This window comes from Xenopus laevis, chromosome 2L (genome assembly GCF_017654675.1).
Source record: "Xenopus laevis strain J_2021 chromosome 2L, Xenopus_laevis_v10.1, whole genome shotgun sequence".
Lineage (NCBI taxonomy): Eukaryota > Metazoa > Chordata > Amphibia > Anura > Pipidae > Xenopus > Xenopus laevis.
The window spans coordinates 54,979,626-54,994,908 of record NC_054373.1 but is presented as its reverse complement, the minus strand read 5'-3'; the positions used below and the strand labels follow the sequence as shown (position 1 = coordinate 54,994,908).

Below are 15,283 nucleotides of genomic sequence, written 5' to 3'. Positions count from 1 at the left end.
TTTTCAAAACGCACCAGTTAATAGGGCTACTCCAGCAGACTTCTGCACTGAAATCCATTTCTCAAAAGAGCAAACAGATTTTTTTATATTCAATTTTGAAATCTGACATGGGGCTAGACATTTTGTCAATTTCCCAGCTGCCCCCGGTCATGTGACTTGTGCCTGCACTTTAGGAGAGAAATGCTTTCTGGCAGGCTGCTGTTTTTCCTTCTCAATGTAACTGAATGTGTCTCAGTGGGACATGGGTTTTTACTATTGAGTGCTGTTCTTAGATCTACCAGGCAGCTGTTATCTTGTGTTAGGGAGCTGCTATCTGGTTACCTTTCCATTGTTCTTTTGTTTGACAGCTGGGGGGAAAAAGGGAGGGGGTAATATCACTCTAACTTGCAGTAAAGAGTGATTGAAGTTTATCAGAGCACAAGTCACATGACTTGGGGCAGCTGGGAAATTGACAATATGTCTAGCCCCATGTCAGATTTCAAAATTGAATATAAAAAAATCTGTTTGCTCTTTTGAGAAATGGATTTCAGTGCAAAATTCTGCTGGAGCAGCACTATTAACTGATTCATTTTGAAAAATTTTTTTTTACCCATGACAGTATCCCTTTAAGTGAAGCTCTACTGCCTATGGTCAATACTTCTTTTAAGTCAAGGCCCACCATACACAGATAGATATAAGCTGGCAACAGATGAAGTTGCTTATTGGGCAGTGTATGGGGCTTTTCCCAAATCTATTTCTGGGCAAAAGTCGAACAGATGTCGATCGGGTGGGTTTAAAAAATCCTGACCACCCGTATTTTTTCGTTGTAATATGATCATTGATCCTTCGATGTCACCAAACGTGCAGCTCTCCCTATGTATGGCCAGCTTAAGTATACTAAGTTAGCCAATAAAAGTTAAAATAAAAGCACTTTCTCTACATTTTCCTATTCCTACCCTATTAACTGTAGGTCATTTTCAGATGAAAACATTAAGAATTGCAGCATTATAAGGTTTTCTAAAAGCACAGAGCCTGAAGTCTGGAATTGTCAGTTGTTGGCATTAGGGATAAAGCTGGCCATAGACTTGCAGATTTACCTTCAGTGTCAGACAAATGGTTGTGCTGTACAATCTCCTGACCTGCCACTAACCATTCAGATCAAATAAAGTAGTAAAAGAACAGATCAGACGATGCTCTGCCCCTGACAGCAATAGTATGAAAGTTATGTCTGACAAAGCTGGCGACAGTCTCCCACTGATATTGTCAGATCGGCAATACATGCAGAGATATCGGTAGCCGACAGAAATTTTCTAACCTGTCCGATCGACTGAGAAACCGATTGAAATGGCACAAAAAATGTAAGAAACGAAGATTCATATGATCAAATCTTTGTGTCTATGGCCATCTTAAAACTCTATGCACTATCTCCCTCTAAAGTACTCACTTCGGTGACCTTAATCGCTATGTTTTCTAACCAATCCGAATACAAAAGCATAAAATCATGCTTGATGTTCTGCCCTGCTTTGGAGCAACGCGACAGCCATCTTGCTAAAGGATTAAAAGCTTCCTTTGGCTCTCTGTACTTCATGCGCATGCGTGAAAAAACTTCCCCTGACCCAGGAGTGCATCATACATAACGTGACGCTCAGTACCAGGCAGCGAGCGCGCATAAATAATCAGCAAGAGCAGAGAACATAATCTTGTTTACACAGTTAAGTTTAAAAAATCTTTATGTCCCCTTGCTGCACACCGCAAGTGCTCGATGCTGGCAGGTAGCTGTTCCCTTTAATAATAAAAAAGAAATGATTGTGCATCTTCAGGGTCGGACTGGGGGGCTGCCCCCCACCCCCCTACTGTGACGCGAAGGCGCCGCTTGCCGAGGCAGCACATAGCGCATGCGCAAACATCACTCGGGTAGCATGCGCAAACATTGCTCAGCAGCGCACATGCTCAAATGGCGCTGCTATGCGCCGAAAAAAAGGGCCTGGCACGATGGGGGCCCACTAGGGTTGGGGCCCACCTGTTTTTTTCCTGCTGTCCCACCGTGCCAGTCCGACACTGTGCATCTCCATATATACGAGACGCATGCACGCTGCTTGGTTGGGGGCGTGTGTAAAGGGGTCAATGATGATACGCACATAGCTGATTTGAATGCTTGTCATCTTACATGGTAGGAAAGCTCAGCCTCTGAAGCTTGCGCAAGAGAATAGAATTTGGCTCAATGCAACTCAAGGCTGCCTCAGGCAGCAGGGAGGAAGCTGCCTGCAAATTCTATGACGTCACTGGAGCCCTACACTACATTCCTATCAGACCGCATTTCCTGCTACTAGACTCCAGGGAGACAGATTTTACTACGTTCTATAAGCATTGTCGGACTGGGACACCAGGGGCCCACCAAAAACTCTTAGACCAGGGGCCCACTCTAAGTATTATTTTCTTTTTCTCCTCACTCAACCTCTATTCTCCTATTCTGTATACTTTACATACTATAACCTATTATTCCATCTATTTAGCCTCTTTAAAGCAGGAGGGCCCACTGACACTTGGGCCCACTGGGAGTTTTACTGGTGGGCCAGTCCGACACTGTCTATAAGTAATTAGTATACCAGACTTGTGATAGAACTTTACTTAGGATTTAGCTTTCGTTGTCCTATAATTGCTAGTGGAGATCCTCTTCCCATACAGTCACTCCATCTCAGCTTTGTAAGGGACTGGCTTTCCTGCCTCTTTTGCTGCCCCCCTTCCAGACTGTCACTTTATTATCTACCCCATAGACTGGGCCACTGCACTACCTTCCCTAAGGACTTCATGGTGGCTTGTAAATATAGGGCTGGTATTAGCACAAATCCTATCTATACTAAACCTGCCTTGCATATGTGGCTTAAAGGAACTTGTCTCTACCGTAGTCTTTTGTGGCGGTAGATTTTATGACCCTCAAAACTTCTGCTCCCTAAACTGTAACAGAAATGACAACACAATTTAGCGGGTTGTGTACACTTTATTTCTTTAAATGTATTGTTTTACACAGTAAAAACCAATGTATAGTAAGCAACTTATACACATTTACATATTCTTAGAAATAAGAATAAGAGCTGCTTATGTTTTTCCCAAGCATTAAGTACAAGAATTTTGATCAAACAGCACATCTCCGTATGGGCAACATACAGCTGCTCCATGTACAAAACAATATTAATATTTAACTTAGATTACTGAAAGTGGTTGTACCATGTTAAATGCTTTATCTTTATATATAAGCATTATTTGGAAATTCTCTGTCTCTTGCACTCTTTCCATTATTCATTGCAGTAAGGTGCTTGAAACTAGATTTTTATTGCTTATTTGGAGTCATGGAAGCACTAGGCATCTCATTTTAGTGGTGCAGTAGGAACAACTTAACACCAGATTACAGTTTAAGTCATTCATTATTAGGGATGCACCGAATCCAGGATTCGGTTCGGGATTCTGCCTTTTTCAGCAGGGTTCGGATTCGGCCGAATCCTTGTGCTTGGCCGAACCGAATCCGAATCCTAATTTGCATATGCAAATTGTGGGGAGGGAGGGATTTCACGTGACTTTTTGTTACAAAACAAGGAAGTAAACCAATTTTTCCACTTTTTCCTTTCCTGACTCTAATTTGCATGTGCAAATTAGGATTCGGTTCGGTATTCTGCCAAATCTTCCAAGATGGATTCAGGGATTCGGTCGAATCTAAAATAGTCGATTCGGTGCATCCCTATTCATTATTGCCAAACGCTATTTAATATAGCTGTGAATTGATTCTGTAAACTTGTTGTTAAAGAGCAAACAAAGTTGCTCTCTCTAAACAAAAACATTGTGTAGGACACAGACTCATTTAGTGATATTCAGGAACATATTTGCTATAGACCCTTGTGGGTGATTATTTTTTTCAAATCTGGTGGCAGATGCGATTGGAAGAGGTGTCCTACTGACTTTTGCATGTGCAAAAGTATTTCTGTTGTGCTTAAGGCAGCAGTGGTGATGCATTTTTTGCAGCAAGTGTTTAATGCCAGTTTTAGGTGTCAATCAGTTAAATGCCAAAACAACATTTTATTATTTCATATTGCTTTAGAAGACTGCTATAGTATACTATTTAACAGGAGAAAACTAAGAGAGTTGTAAGGCACACTTGCACCTCCCTGAGAGCAGAAAGAAAAGGTATTTCACTAGTATTCAACATGCAAAGAATGCTTTCATCACTACAGCTTCCCACAGCTGATTGAGTGGACTTTAATAGTCAAATTTTTTCTTTCGTTCAACCAAAAAGAAGAGATGAAATGGTCATTCACCATAAACAATAATGAGGCTATTTACCAAAATTTTGAATTTCCAGCAAAAAAAAATTTAAAAAATCACTGACATGGACTTGTCAGGACTAGCAACACAACAGAACAACTCTATATTAAAAAAATACGTTTTATTTACTTTAAAATAAACATTTGGTTGGCAAGAGCAAAGGCCATGTTTGTGAGGATTGCTGTTCTCTACTACCATCAGCTCTTGTGCAGAGATAGGAAACCTGCTGCTCTACATTTGTGGTTAGTTGCTACTAGGGTTGCCACCTGGCCGGTAAAAATGATGGTTGATCCCAATGTTATTAATAGGGAAAAAAGATAAATATATAGGAAGGCCGGTATTTTTTTCCAGGAAAGGTGACAACTCTAGCTGCTACAGATAAATAATTATTTTGAAATTCTATTTATTGTCTATATAAGGCAACATAACCATAAACTGACAATAATGGATAATAGCATGTGTAAATGCAGAGAAAAGTTATAATTCCATTGAAAAACTAACCAACCACCTGTTAATAACTCCTAGATGCTCTGCCGACGCTCTTTCCAGGTCTTGGCCCATAGATCGAGTATGGCAGCACAGATCGAAGTATAACAGCAAATACAGATAAATGCCAGTTCTATAGAATAAGAAAAGTCTCTCTTATATTTTAGGACTGTTAGAGCAAAATAAAGTGGAAGAAAATCTGTTATAATAAATATGTAAATAAAATATCAAAAGGCCTTAGTTCCTTTCACTGCTTTAAACTATGATAGCATGCTTCTGATTTCAGCACACTTTCACTTCACAAGGATCCAGAGACTGTACTAGGTCACTTTGTCTATTCCCATCTTCGCCTGCCGTTTCCTCCAGGCATCTTCTCTTAACTTTGTTTTCTAAGACACTTTCTTTATCAGTTTTAAAAGGGTGTTTTAGATTTAATTCCATGGGATCGTCTGCAATATCTAGAACAAAATACAAGATTAACATTTCCAGGAGAAAGCATTTGTATTCTCATGATGTACTTTTTACTTTATTGGGACAGTGCATGCTCCCTGTAGGGCTTATCCACATTCTAGCCATCAGTTTTAATGGAAATAATTTGTAGGATTCTATCCACAGACCTGACTCTCATGCTTGGAATTCAAAGGGGTAATGTAATAACAAAATTTAAAGTTTGAGCCAAGTAGCAATCAGCAGGTAGCATTTACTGGTTAATTGTATGAACGTAAGCATCTTATTTCTTGCATTTGGTTAACAGCAGAAGAAACTATTAAGCCGCAGCTATGGGTGTGATAACAAGAGTTTAGTGGTGGAAGGTTCTTTCATCAAGCCAATGATCTCTGGCTACAGTAGGTAAATTAGGTCATTCATCTTTGACTACACTATATATCAAAATTGGGAATCCGCCTCTGATTTAGATTTGGTGAAGCCCTAGGTACTCGCCCCAGTTCACAGGCGACACATATATCAAAATTCCTTGTATCCAAAAGATAGCTGTCCCAAAGGCTTGCTTTTCCGTAAAAAATTTTCTTTATTTAAATTATCATTAAAAATTTGGTTACATTCAGTCCCCCCAGGCCCACCTTACGCGTTTCGCACCCTCCGGCGCTTAGTCATAGGTCCTATGACTAAGCGCCGGAGGGTGCGAAACGCGTAAGGTGGGCCTGGGGGGACTGAATGTAACCAAATTTTTAATGATAATTTAAATAAAGAAAATTTTTTACGGAAAAGCAAGCCTTTGGGACAGCTATCTTTTGGATACAAGGAATTTTGACATCTTTGACTACAGCCTGCTTGGGATGGATATAAGGTGTGAAGCATTTCTGTGAACCAGTTAGCAGATCAAAACTTCAGCACATCCAACTATAGGGATGTTGATTTATCAATGCATATTACAATACTTCATTTTGAAGTTTTGCTTAAAAAGAGAAGTTACACAATTTCGTTAATGATTTACATGTACTTTTTTTACATGGGTTATAAACTTTTTAACAAAATGAGACCTTCTACTGTCAGTCAAGAGTACCATGGTTCACATGATATTCTACAGGTTAAGTCCTGTGTTAGGCACTTTAAAGGAAAACTATACCCCCCCAAAATGAACACTTAAGCAACAGAGAGTTTACATCATATTAAGTGGCAGATTAAAGAATCTTACCAAACGTGTCTATATATTTAAGTAAATATTGCCCTTTTACGTCTCTTTTCTTGAACCCCCATTTTGTGATGGTCTATGAGCTGCCTCAGAGATCACCTGACCAGAAAAACTGCAGCTCTAACTGAAACAGGAAGAAGTGTTAAAGCAAAAGACAGAACTCTGTCTGTTAATTGGCTCATGTGACCTAACAAGTATGATTTGTTGGTATGTTTGTGTGCACAGTGAATCGTACGATCTCAGGGGGCGGCCCTTATTTTTTAAAATGGCAATTTTCTATTTATGATTACCCAATGGCACATACTAATAGAAAAGTATATTATTATGAAAATGGTTTATTTACATGAAGCAGGGTTTTATATATGAGCTGTTTTATGCAATATATTTTTATAGAGACCAACATTGTTTGGAAGGTATAGTTTTCCTATAATAAAAAGCTCTTATTCCCCAAAACGACAATATCATGCTGCCCTATAAAGCTAAAAACCACATTAAAATGACTGTCTTAACAAGAGCAAAATTACAGGGAATAATTTAGGAGATTATTTACTAAAAATCAGGACGGGCTTTTTGGTGCAAAAACCTTGAATTTTTCGAGGAAAAAAAACCTCACATTTTTCAAGATTTATTATACCCTGATGCTGCAGAAAGCCAGAATCTGAAAATCCACCTCAGACTGTTGAGGTCCTGTATAAGTCAATGGGAGAGGCACTTATCTCAATTTGAAGATGTTGTGGTCTGTGCTGGGTTTAGCCCCGAAAATCTGACTTTTTCAGGGTTTTTGGGAAAAAAGCTCGAAAAATTAGAGTAATTCGGGTTTTTGCTGGATTTTATCAAATTTTTCTGCAATCCAATTAAAATAGAGTTTTTTAATTAATAAATAAGCTAAAATTGGGCATGGGGGTTTGGTTGTGGTTTTATTTACTAAAATAAGATCAATTCGGATTTCAGTATATAATCCCCTAATGTTAGGGATGTTTGGATACAGAAATGCCTATGCATTTTAGCCTAGTTAATTATATTTCAGGAGTCCCTGTTAGCTAAGTTAAATCTAACATTTAAAACATAGCTAAAATCAGGAACAGACTGAAACATGACTTAATGACATGTTTGTTTAAATATTCCCCATATGCATGTACTCTTCTTCATGCTAAAGATAAATACCTTGATAAAACTCTCATGCTGGATCCACTTCTAAAGATAAAAGACAGCACATTGCTACTAGCAGTTTCCAGCCTTACCTGTGGTAAGTTGAGCAGTCTTTTGTTGCGCTTCCCGCACCAGTCTCATTAGTTGCAAGTTATGCTCGCTTGCAGTTGTGTGGTCCACCATAGGAAGAGGATAATCTTTTCCTGAAATGAGTCCATATACCTTTAAATTAATATACATGAAATCTAATACACACACAGTACTAAATATTTTCTCAGATTTAACCGTTTCTAAAAGTTTAACAACACAATGACTATATTATCCACTTTTACACAATAAGAATACAATAGAACATAACATGGCAGGTACATAGCTCATATCTTGGTTTATAATAATTGCTTTACCAATCAAGCATCCCGATTGCTTCTGGATCTCTTCTGGGGCTGTCCAAGGCGCATAAATATATTTTGCAGGGAAGTTCTTCAACACTGGCAAGTATTTCCTAAGGAGACAAAGAAAGCTTATGAGGGGTAGTTTAATTTCACAAAGCTTATTGATTTTACACAGTACATCACAAATAATGACTTTTTATCTGTAGTATTCCTTAAATATATGCTTTACATTTAGAAATATATTGTAGTATAAGGTAATCGTTTCTAACATGCATTGAACAGATGACTAGCAGTAAAGCACTGGATAAACCAAAGCTACAAATAAGCTTGGACAACAAAGCTAATAAAATCCCTTTAAAAGCCCATTCTAGCCCTGAGGCTAAAGCACTATAAAAACACCCTTATGTTTATTTCAGTACAGGTATGGGATTTGTTATCCGGAAACCCATTATCCCGAAATTTCCGATTTACAGAAAAGCCATCTCCCTTTACTAAATTTTATCCAAATTTTTTGTAAATGATTTCCTTTTTCTCTGTGATAATATAGCAGAACATTGTACTTGGTCCAAACTCAGATATAATTAATCCTCATTGGAAGCAAAACCAGCCTATTGGATTTATTTAATGTTTACATGATTTTTTGGTAGACTTAAGTTGTGAAGATACAATTTAGGAAAGATCCATTATTCGGAAAACACCAGGTCCCGAACATTCCTGATAACAGATCCCATACCGTACAATAGTCCCCTGCTACAGACTAGCAAGACGCCTGGCTGTACTATTTTTAGTTCCTGCAGGGCTAAATTAACTCCAAAAAATGTAAGTGTTTTAAAGTTATGAAAATATAATGTAGCATTGCACTACACTGATAAAACTGGTGTGTTTGCTTTAGAAAGTCTACTGTAGTTTATATAAACAAGCTGCTGTGTAGCCATGTGGGCAGCCATTCAAGCTTGAAAAAAGGAGAACAGGCACAGTTTACATAGCAAATAACAGATAAGCCCTGTAGTATACAATGGGATTCTTCAGAACGTATCTGTTATCTACTGTGTATCCTGTGCTTGAATGGCTGCCCCGATAGCTACACAGAACTTGTTTATATAAACTATATTTGTGTTTCTAACCAATACAGAGCAACATTACATTATTTAGTCATTCCTTTAAAACAGTTATTTTTTGGTGTTATCCACAATTCACCATGTTTTTGCAGTTCTCACCCTGCCTTCTAGCCTAGATTACTGCAGGTCTCTAGGCTCAGTTTCAAATACATGCCACAACTGGGGCACTGACAGGGCTGGCCTTCACCTGCCAGCACTATGCTCTGCACCTCACTTTTAGCCTCCATGAGATGTAAGGCCCAGTTAGACCTTGGACAGAAGTGCTCTCAACATGAGCACTAAAAGGTGCAGTCTTGTGCCCCATAGTGCTCTATTACTTCTACCCAGGGTCACAGTAAATGACATGTTATGTGACTATTTCCTATCACAGTATAAAAAATATAACCATATCTTATATATGCACAAAACTCCACTGACTGCAGTATTACATGAGATAAAGTATTTTAATAAACAGCATGGTTTTACCAATGTCATTGAATTAAGCATTAGTAATACACATATTATGTCTCTATAGTTACCGAATATAGTTGCCTTCTGGATCAGTGCGCCTTCCAAAGCGAACAGGACAAAATATTCTGGTATAGTGGTGAAAAAATGCACTAGCAGAGAGCCACATCCAGTTCCCTGCATTTATACTATAGTCTGCATCTAGAAGCAACTCCTCAAACACCTGCATCAACAGAAAAAAAAAACAACTTTTATTATAAACAAAAGTAGCATCAATGAGTAGATTTTAAAGCACAAGGGACATTGCATTCTAAGGTACTGGGGATAAGAAAACAACTTAATCAAGAATTTAAAGGGATTCTGTCATGATTTATGATGTAGTTTTTATTTATTATGTAGTTTTTATTTATAAATAACACTGGTGTCACAGCAAATAATTCACTCTACCATAAAAAATGCAATTCCTAAACCAGCAAGTGTATTTTTTTAGTTCTTATATTGGTGTGTAGGCAGCCATCTCAGGTCATGTTGCCTGGTCATGTGCTTTGAAAAAGATCCAGCACTTTAGGATGAAACTGGTGTCTGGCAGGCTGTTGTTTCTCCTACTCAATGTCTTGCCCCATGTCAGATTTCAAAATTAAATATAAAAAAACTCTGTTTGCTCTTTTGAGAAATTAATTTCAGTGCAGAATTCTGCTGGAGGAGCACTATTAACTGATGCGTTTTGAACAAAAACATTTTTTCCAATGACAGTATCCCTTTAAGTAAGTAATGTGACCAACTTAGCTATCACTTATGTAGGTCAGAATGTGCTAGTTTGTCTAGGTGGTCTTCAAGATCCTACTGCTGCACAGCAGTCACACAGCATGAACCAGTGTCGGACTCGGCTGGCTTATCACCAGCAAAAACACAGTAGGCCCTGCTGACCCAGGTCCACTCCCTGATCTTTGGGTGCTCTACACCCAACCCCGATCACAGCCTCATGGAGGTGGTAAAAGGTATGGCAACCCACGCAATGGAGTGGGAGGTGCAGCTTGGGGGAAGTGAGTTTTCAAGAAGTGAGGGAATGAGTTGGCAACTGGGATGGGGCCCCTGAGGTGGCAGTACGGGTGGGGCCCAGAAACCTCAGTCAAACACTGGCATGAACAAGCAGCCCACATTTTCATTGCATTTATTTAGTAAACATTCATGGGTACAAGCCCTTTTATGGGTGCATTGTATTCTAAATCACTGCCTTTCCTAGTCCAAACTACATTTGTAGCTATGCTTCTGTAAAATCATGGCTTTTTATTTTTAGTTTAAAAGTTCCTTTCTGCCTGGCACCATTCATAAACTGTTGGCACTGGGTTGTATTATGCTGTATTATTCCAAGAAAAATTGGTCTTCCCAGCAGATCATAGCAGGACCAAATTCATTGGCAATATGCAGACTAGAAGATAGTCTTCAGGTTCAGAACACTAGCAAAAAATGCTTGTCTGGAAAAAAAAGTTATATATTTTACAGTATAATATATATATTTTTTTTACAATGCCACAGAGATTTCCTTTTCTACTTTAAATTGATGCTCCTAAAACATCATTCAGGATCATGCGTGAGCCATGCTGTAAATGAATACACCTTAACTACTATTAAGTTGTCCTCAGTTTTCCTTCAGTGGAAGAATTTTCATTTGAGATCACCAGGCACACCAACCTTCATTCCTTCTTCCCAACTGATCCAAAGATCCCCACGAGTAAGAAAACATGCCACTGCATGACGTGCTAAATGGTGGATCCAACCCTCTTCATGTAGCTGAGCCATGATTGCATCAATCCATGGAAATCCAGTTTTACCCTGCAACAAACCCCTTGTGAAGTCATCTCCTTTTAACATTTATGTAAAGAATGTTAAAAGCCTACAAGTGCCGTTATTAGATATAGAAATGTGAACATGATCAAAGTGTAGCAAATGCCAATTAAATCATTTATCCAAATTATACTTTTCATTAATATAGTTAAAAGGGTAGTACATTTTGTTACAAATCCCAATAGATACTAGTTAACAAAAATCTGTCCTTTCCAAATTTTCTCTTTCAAAGAGTGTGCTTACCCAATGCAAAGGTCAAGGCCTCTTGTACCAATGCATTAATCAATGCAGGAACCTTTCAGTACTCTCCATGGACTGGCTCCCAACTAATTTGCATAGTGTGAATTGTTTTGCAAAATAAACAAAAAAAAAAAGAGACAAGGGATATGTATTAGCTTTAGAATCTTGGTATGAATATAGTGGGACAGAGTATCAGCAACATCTGCTCTAGTGGGACACGCAAGACCTTTGAATTGGGGAAGCGCAGTTTTTGGAAAAAAAAAAATATATATATATATATATATATATATTTTTTTTTTTTTTTTTTTGTATACTAGTCACTATTACCGATAAGCGTTTTAGCATTTTGAAAAGGTGAATGATCCCTCTATGTATTACACCAGCCTAACAGAATCTTTCATATCACTACAATTATATAAAATTTTTATAATACACAAAAGCCATGAATATCCTGTAAATTGTATTCTTATAAACGGTGAGTAGTAATGTCATTTCTGTCACAAGACTCACTGAAACTTGTGTATTATAATAAATAAAGTACCCCCTGTTGCAAAATATGAGGATATTAGAAGTTACCTCGGAGTTCCATGACCTGACCAACTCCTCGGTAAACTTATAATATCCTTATATTTTACAAGAGGGGGTACTTTATTCACTATATAGTTCACTTTTGCACCTCAAAAACTTAAAGTGTACCCAAAGAATGAATAACCACTACTTACTTCTCTCCACTTCTGCAGTTGCTCCTCATTTTTATACCATTCTATCTGAAGGCAGATCGGATTTCCTACCATATGAGTGAAGTTTGGAGTAGAAGATGCAGCAGTATAGAAGAATTCTCTCCAGAGCAGTTGTCCTTGAAGAGACACTGGCGGAAGCGAGTGATTTTTCGACTAAACAAAGATTTGAGATAGCAGTTAACATCTGCATTGTTACTAATAAATGTTCTGGTTGGCTAAATGCACCCAAACGAAAGCTGCTGACGCATGGAAGAAAAAGTCATTAAAGTAGGCAATGACTGGTGACTGTGGTGGAAAAAACACCCCACAATTGCATCCGTTCAAGTTGAGTTGCCCAGTCTATAGCACAGTGATTCCCAACCAGTAGCTTGTGAGCAACATGTTGCTCTCCAACCCCTTGGATGTTGCTCCCAGTGGCCTCAAAGCAGGAGCTTATTTTTGAATTCCAGGCTTGGAAACAAGTTTTGGTTGTATAAAAACCAGATGTACTGCCTTACAAAGTCTCCGTGTAGGTTGCCAGTCCTTATAGAGGCTACCAAATGGCCAATCACAGCACTTATTTGGCACCCCACACTCATGCTTGTGTTGCTCTCCAACTCCTTTCACTTCTGAATGTTGCTCATGGCTTCAAAAGGTTGGGGATCCCTGCTATAGCATATAAATTGCCATTGGTTCATTTAGGAAAGGCGAAGAGAAAATTACCTTGGGCAGGGCTTTTCCCAATTATTTGAAAAGGAAGCAAGAGAGATTTTTGATTGCCCATGTCAGTCACTTCCCATATTGAGAGCAGCATGGTTTACGTGGTCAAAAAAAGTATTTAACAACACTGGGCTAGTTTGCACCTGTGCAATGAAACATGCAACCAATCAAATATTTGCTTTAATCGATCTGCAGCTGTCTGACAAAAGATAATCACTGGTTGCTATGTTTTTAAGGCCAGGTGAAAATTTTCCCAGTAAATGAGGTCCCGTGTGTCCCCAAACACCTACAGGAATAACTTTTTTATCACCTGTTGGATCTTCTGAATTCTGTATCATTAATTGACCTTCAAGACATTTTATGAAGAAAAATATATTAAAATCTTATTTTTCAAAACTGTATTTTTAGGGATTTAAGACACAGAGGAGCAAAAAATATATACCTGGGCATAAATGTTGGACAATCTGTGATAAAACACTCTGGCGGATAAACATCCAAAACTGAAGTAGGGACTTAAACCGGTTGTGCTTGGCAGAAGAGAATTCGGAACGGTTTGTGGCTTTTGAAAGTTAGCAACCCAACCCTAAATAAAAAGAAAAGGTAACACTGAGCAATGCTTAGTAACACAATATAAATATATAGTTAAGTTAATATAGTTAGATTCAGCAGAATGTCTATTTTTTAAAATATATGGTTTCCTGTTGTAAACCTACTGTTCCAGGAATTTTTGGCTTTGGAATGTAAAATACACCATATACCGGGTGGTGGTTTGAAAATTCAGTTATCTACTGCTGGGAGTCAGAAATCTATCTATCTATCTATCTATCTATCTATCTATCTATCTATCTATCTATCTATCTATCTATCTATCTATAGAAGTCAGAAATCTTCATAAAACTATTCATATCTGGTATTGGCATGTTCGAGACACTTGAGGCTTTCCAAATCAGTTGAATTATTGTGCATAAAATAAAATATTTTTCTGGTAGAAATCCCAATTTCATGAAAAATAGTAATTGTAATACTCAGGCATATTTAGAAAGCTCAGGTTCTCCTGAAAAAAACCCCCAATGTATACATTTTCCCAGGTAAATGAAAAATCCCCCCCCCCAGAAAATGAAAAGTGAGAGAGCACAAAATGTTCAAAAACAGCTGGCACAGAGTGCAAATGAAATGGGAAATTCTGCTGGCACTTAAAGGGTTAATATATCTGGCTGTCAATATTATTACCAGTAATAGCCAATTCACTTAAAAGTGCTTTGCAATTGCAAATAATTCAAGAAAATCTCATTAAAATAGCGTCAGTTAGTGAAATAGATTTCTACATTCACTGAGTTGGACTGGGGGGCCCAGGGCCCACTGGGGCTTCTCCCTCAGGGCCCCCGTCCAGCAACCTTCCCCCTGCGCGCGCGCGCAAGCACGTGCACATGTACTGTGTTTTTGCAGAGACCGTTTTTTTCCCAGTGTCCCAGTCCGACCCAGTACATTCATCATAGTTCACAATGACCATGTCCACAGAAGAATGAAAGCAGGAGATAATGACTCCACAGGGCTGCACTATAATGCATGAACTGTGATAATATACCTAGCTGCAATTATTAAAAATGTTGGTTTCTACAATACTCTATAAAAAGATATTGCATAAAACAGCTCACATGTAAACCCCTGCTTCATGTAAATAAACCATTTTCATAATAATATACTTTTCTAGTAATATGTGACATTGGGTAATCATAAATAAAAAATTGCCATTTTAAAAAGTAAGGGCCGCCCCCTGGAATCGTATGATTCACTGAGCACACAAACATACCAAGCAAACTATACTTGTTAGGTCAAATGAGCCAATTAACAGACAGGGTTCTGTCTTTCTTCTACGTCCCTCCATGTCAGTACACATGGGGCATTGCCCCTCCCAGACCTGGAGGTAGGACCTATAACATAGCCAATCAAAATGAATCATGACCTATAAGACCACATGACTTCCTCCTCACCACAGTTATTTTTTGTCCTACTGGACAGGGAGGTAGGATCTCCCTCCTCACTTTTTATTTTTTGTTGAATTTTGAGAGAAATCAAACACAGTTTTTGTTTTTTGTTTTTCTTTTGTATTTTCTTTTTGTTTATTTATTTATTTTTTACCTCTGTGTAGACACAGAGGGATGATTCCCAGGTAATGGAGAAGATTTTACCTGATGCCTCAAGACGCATAATCTGTAAATTATC

The 15,283-nt window shown here is 38.3% G+C and overlaps 1 protein-coding gene across 2 annotated transcripts in view; it reads right to left on the bottom strand.

Moving 5' to 3' along the window:
• Positions 1-2,961: 2,961 nt before the first annotated feature.
• The window catches only part of cry4.L (cryptochrome 4 L homeolog), a 30,886-nt gene continuing 18,564 nt past the window's right edge, over positions 2,962-15,283 (bottom strand). For both annotated transcript variants that reach the window (XM_018245284.2, XM_018245285.2), the window contains exons 5-11: positions 13,503-13,643; positions 12,344-12,514; positions 11,229-11,369; positions 9,608-9,759; positions 7,984-8,081; positions 7,672-7,782; positions 2,962-5,237 (exon numbers count right to left, since the gene is read on the bottom strand). In XM_018245284.2, the coding sequence (XP_018100773.1) occupies positions 5,062-5,237; positions 7,672-7,782; positions 7,984-8,081; positions 9,608-9,759; positions 11,229-11,369; positions 12,344-12,514; positions 13,503-13,643 (990 nt within the window). In that variant the 3' untranslated portion in view covers positions 2,962-5,061. The remainder of the gene's footprint in view (positions 5,238-7,671; positions 7,783-7,983; positions 8,082-9,607; positions 9,760-11,228; positions 11,370-12,343; positions 12,515-13,502; positions 13,644-15,283) is intronic.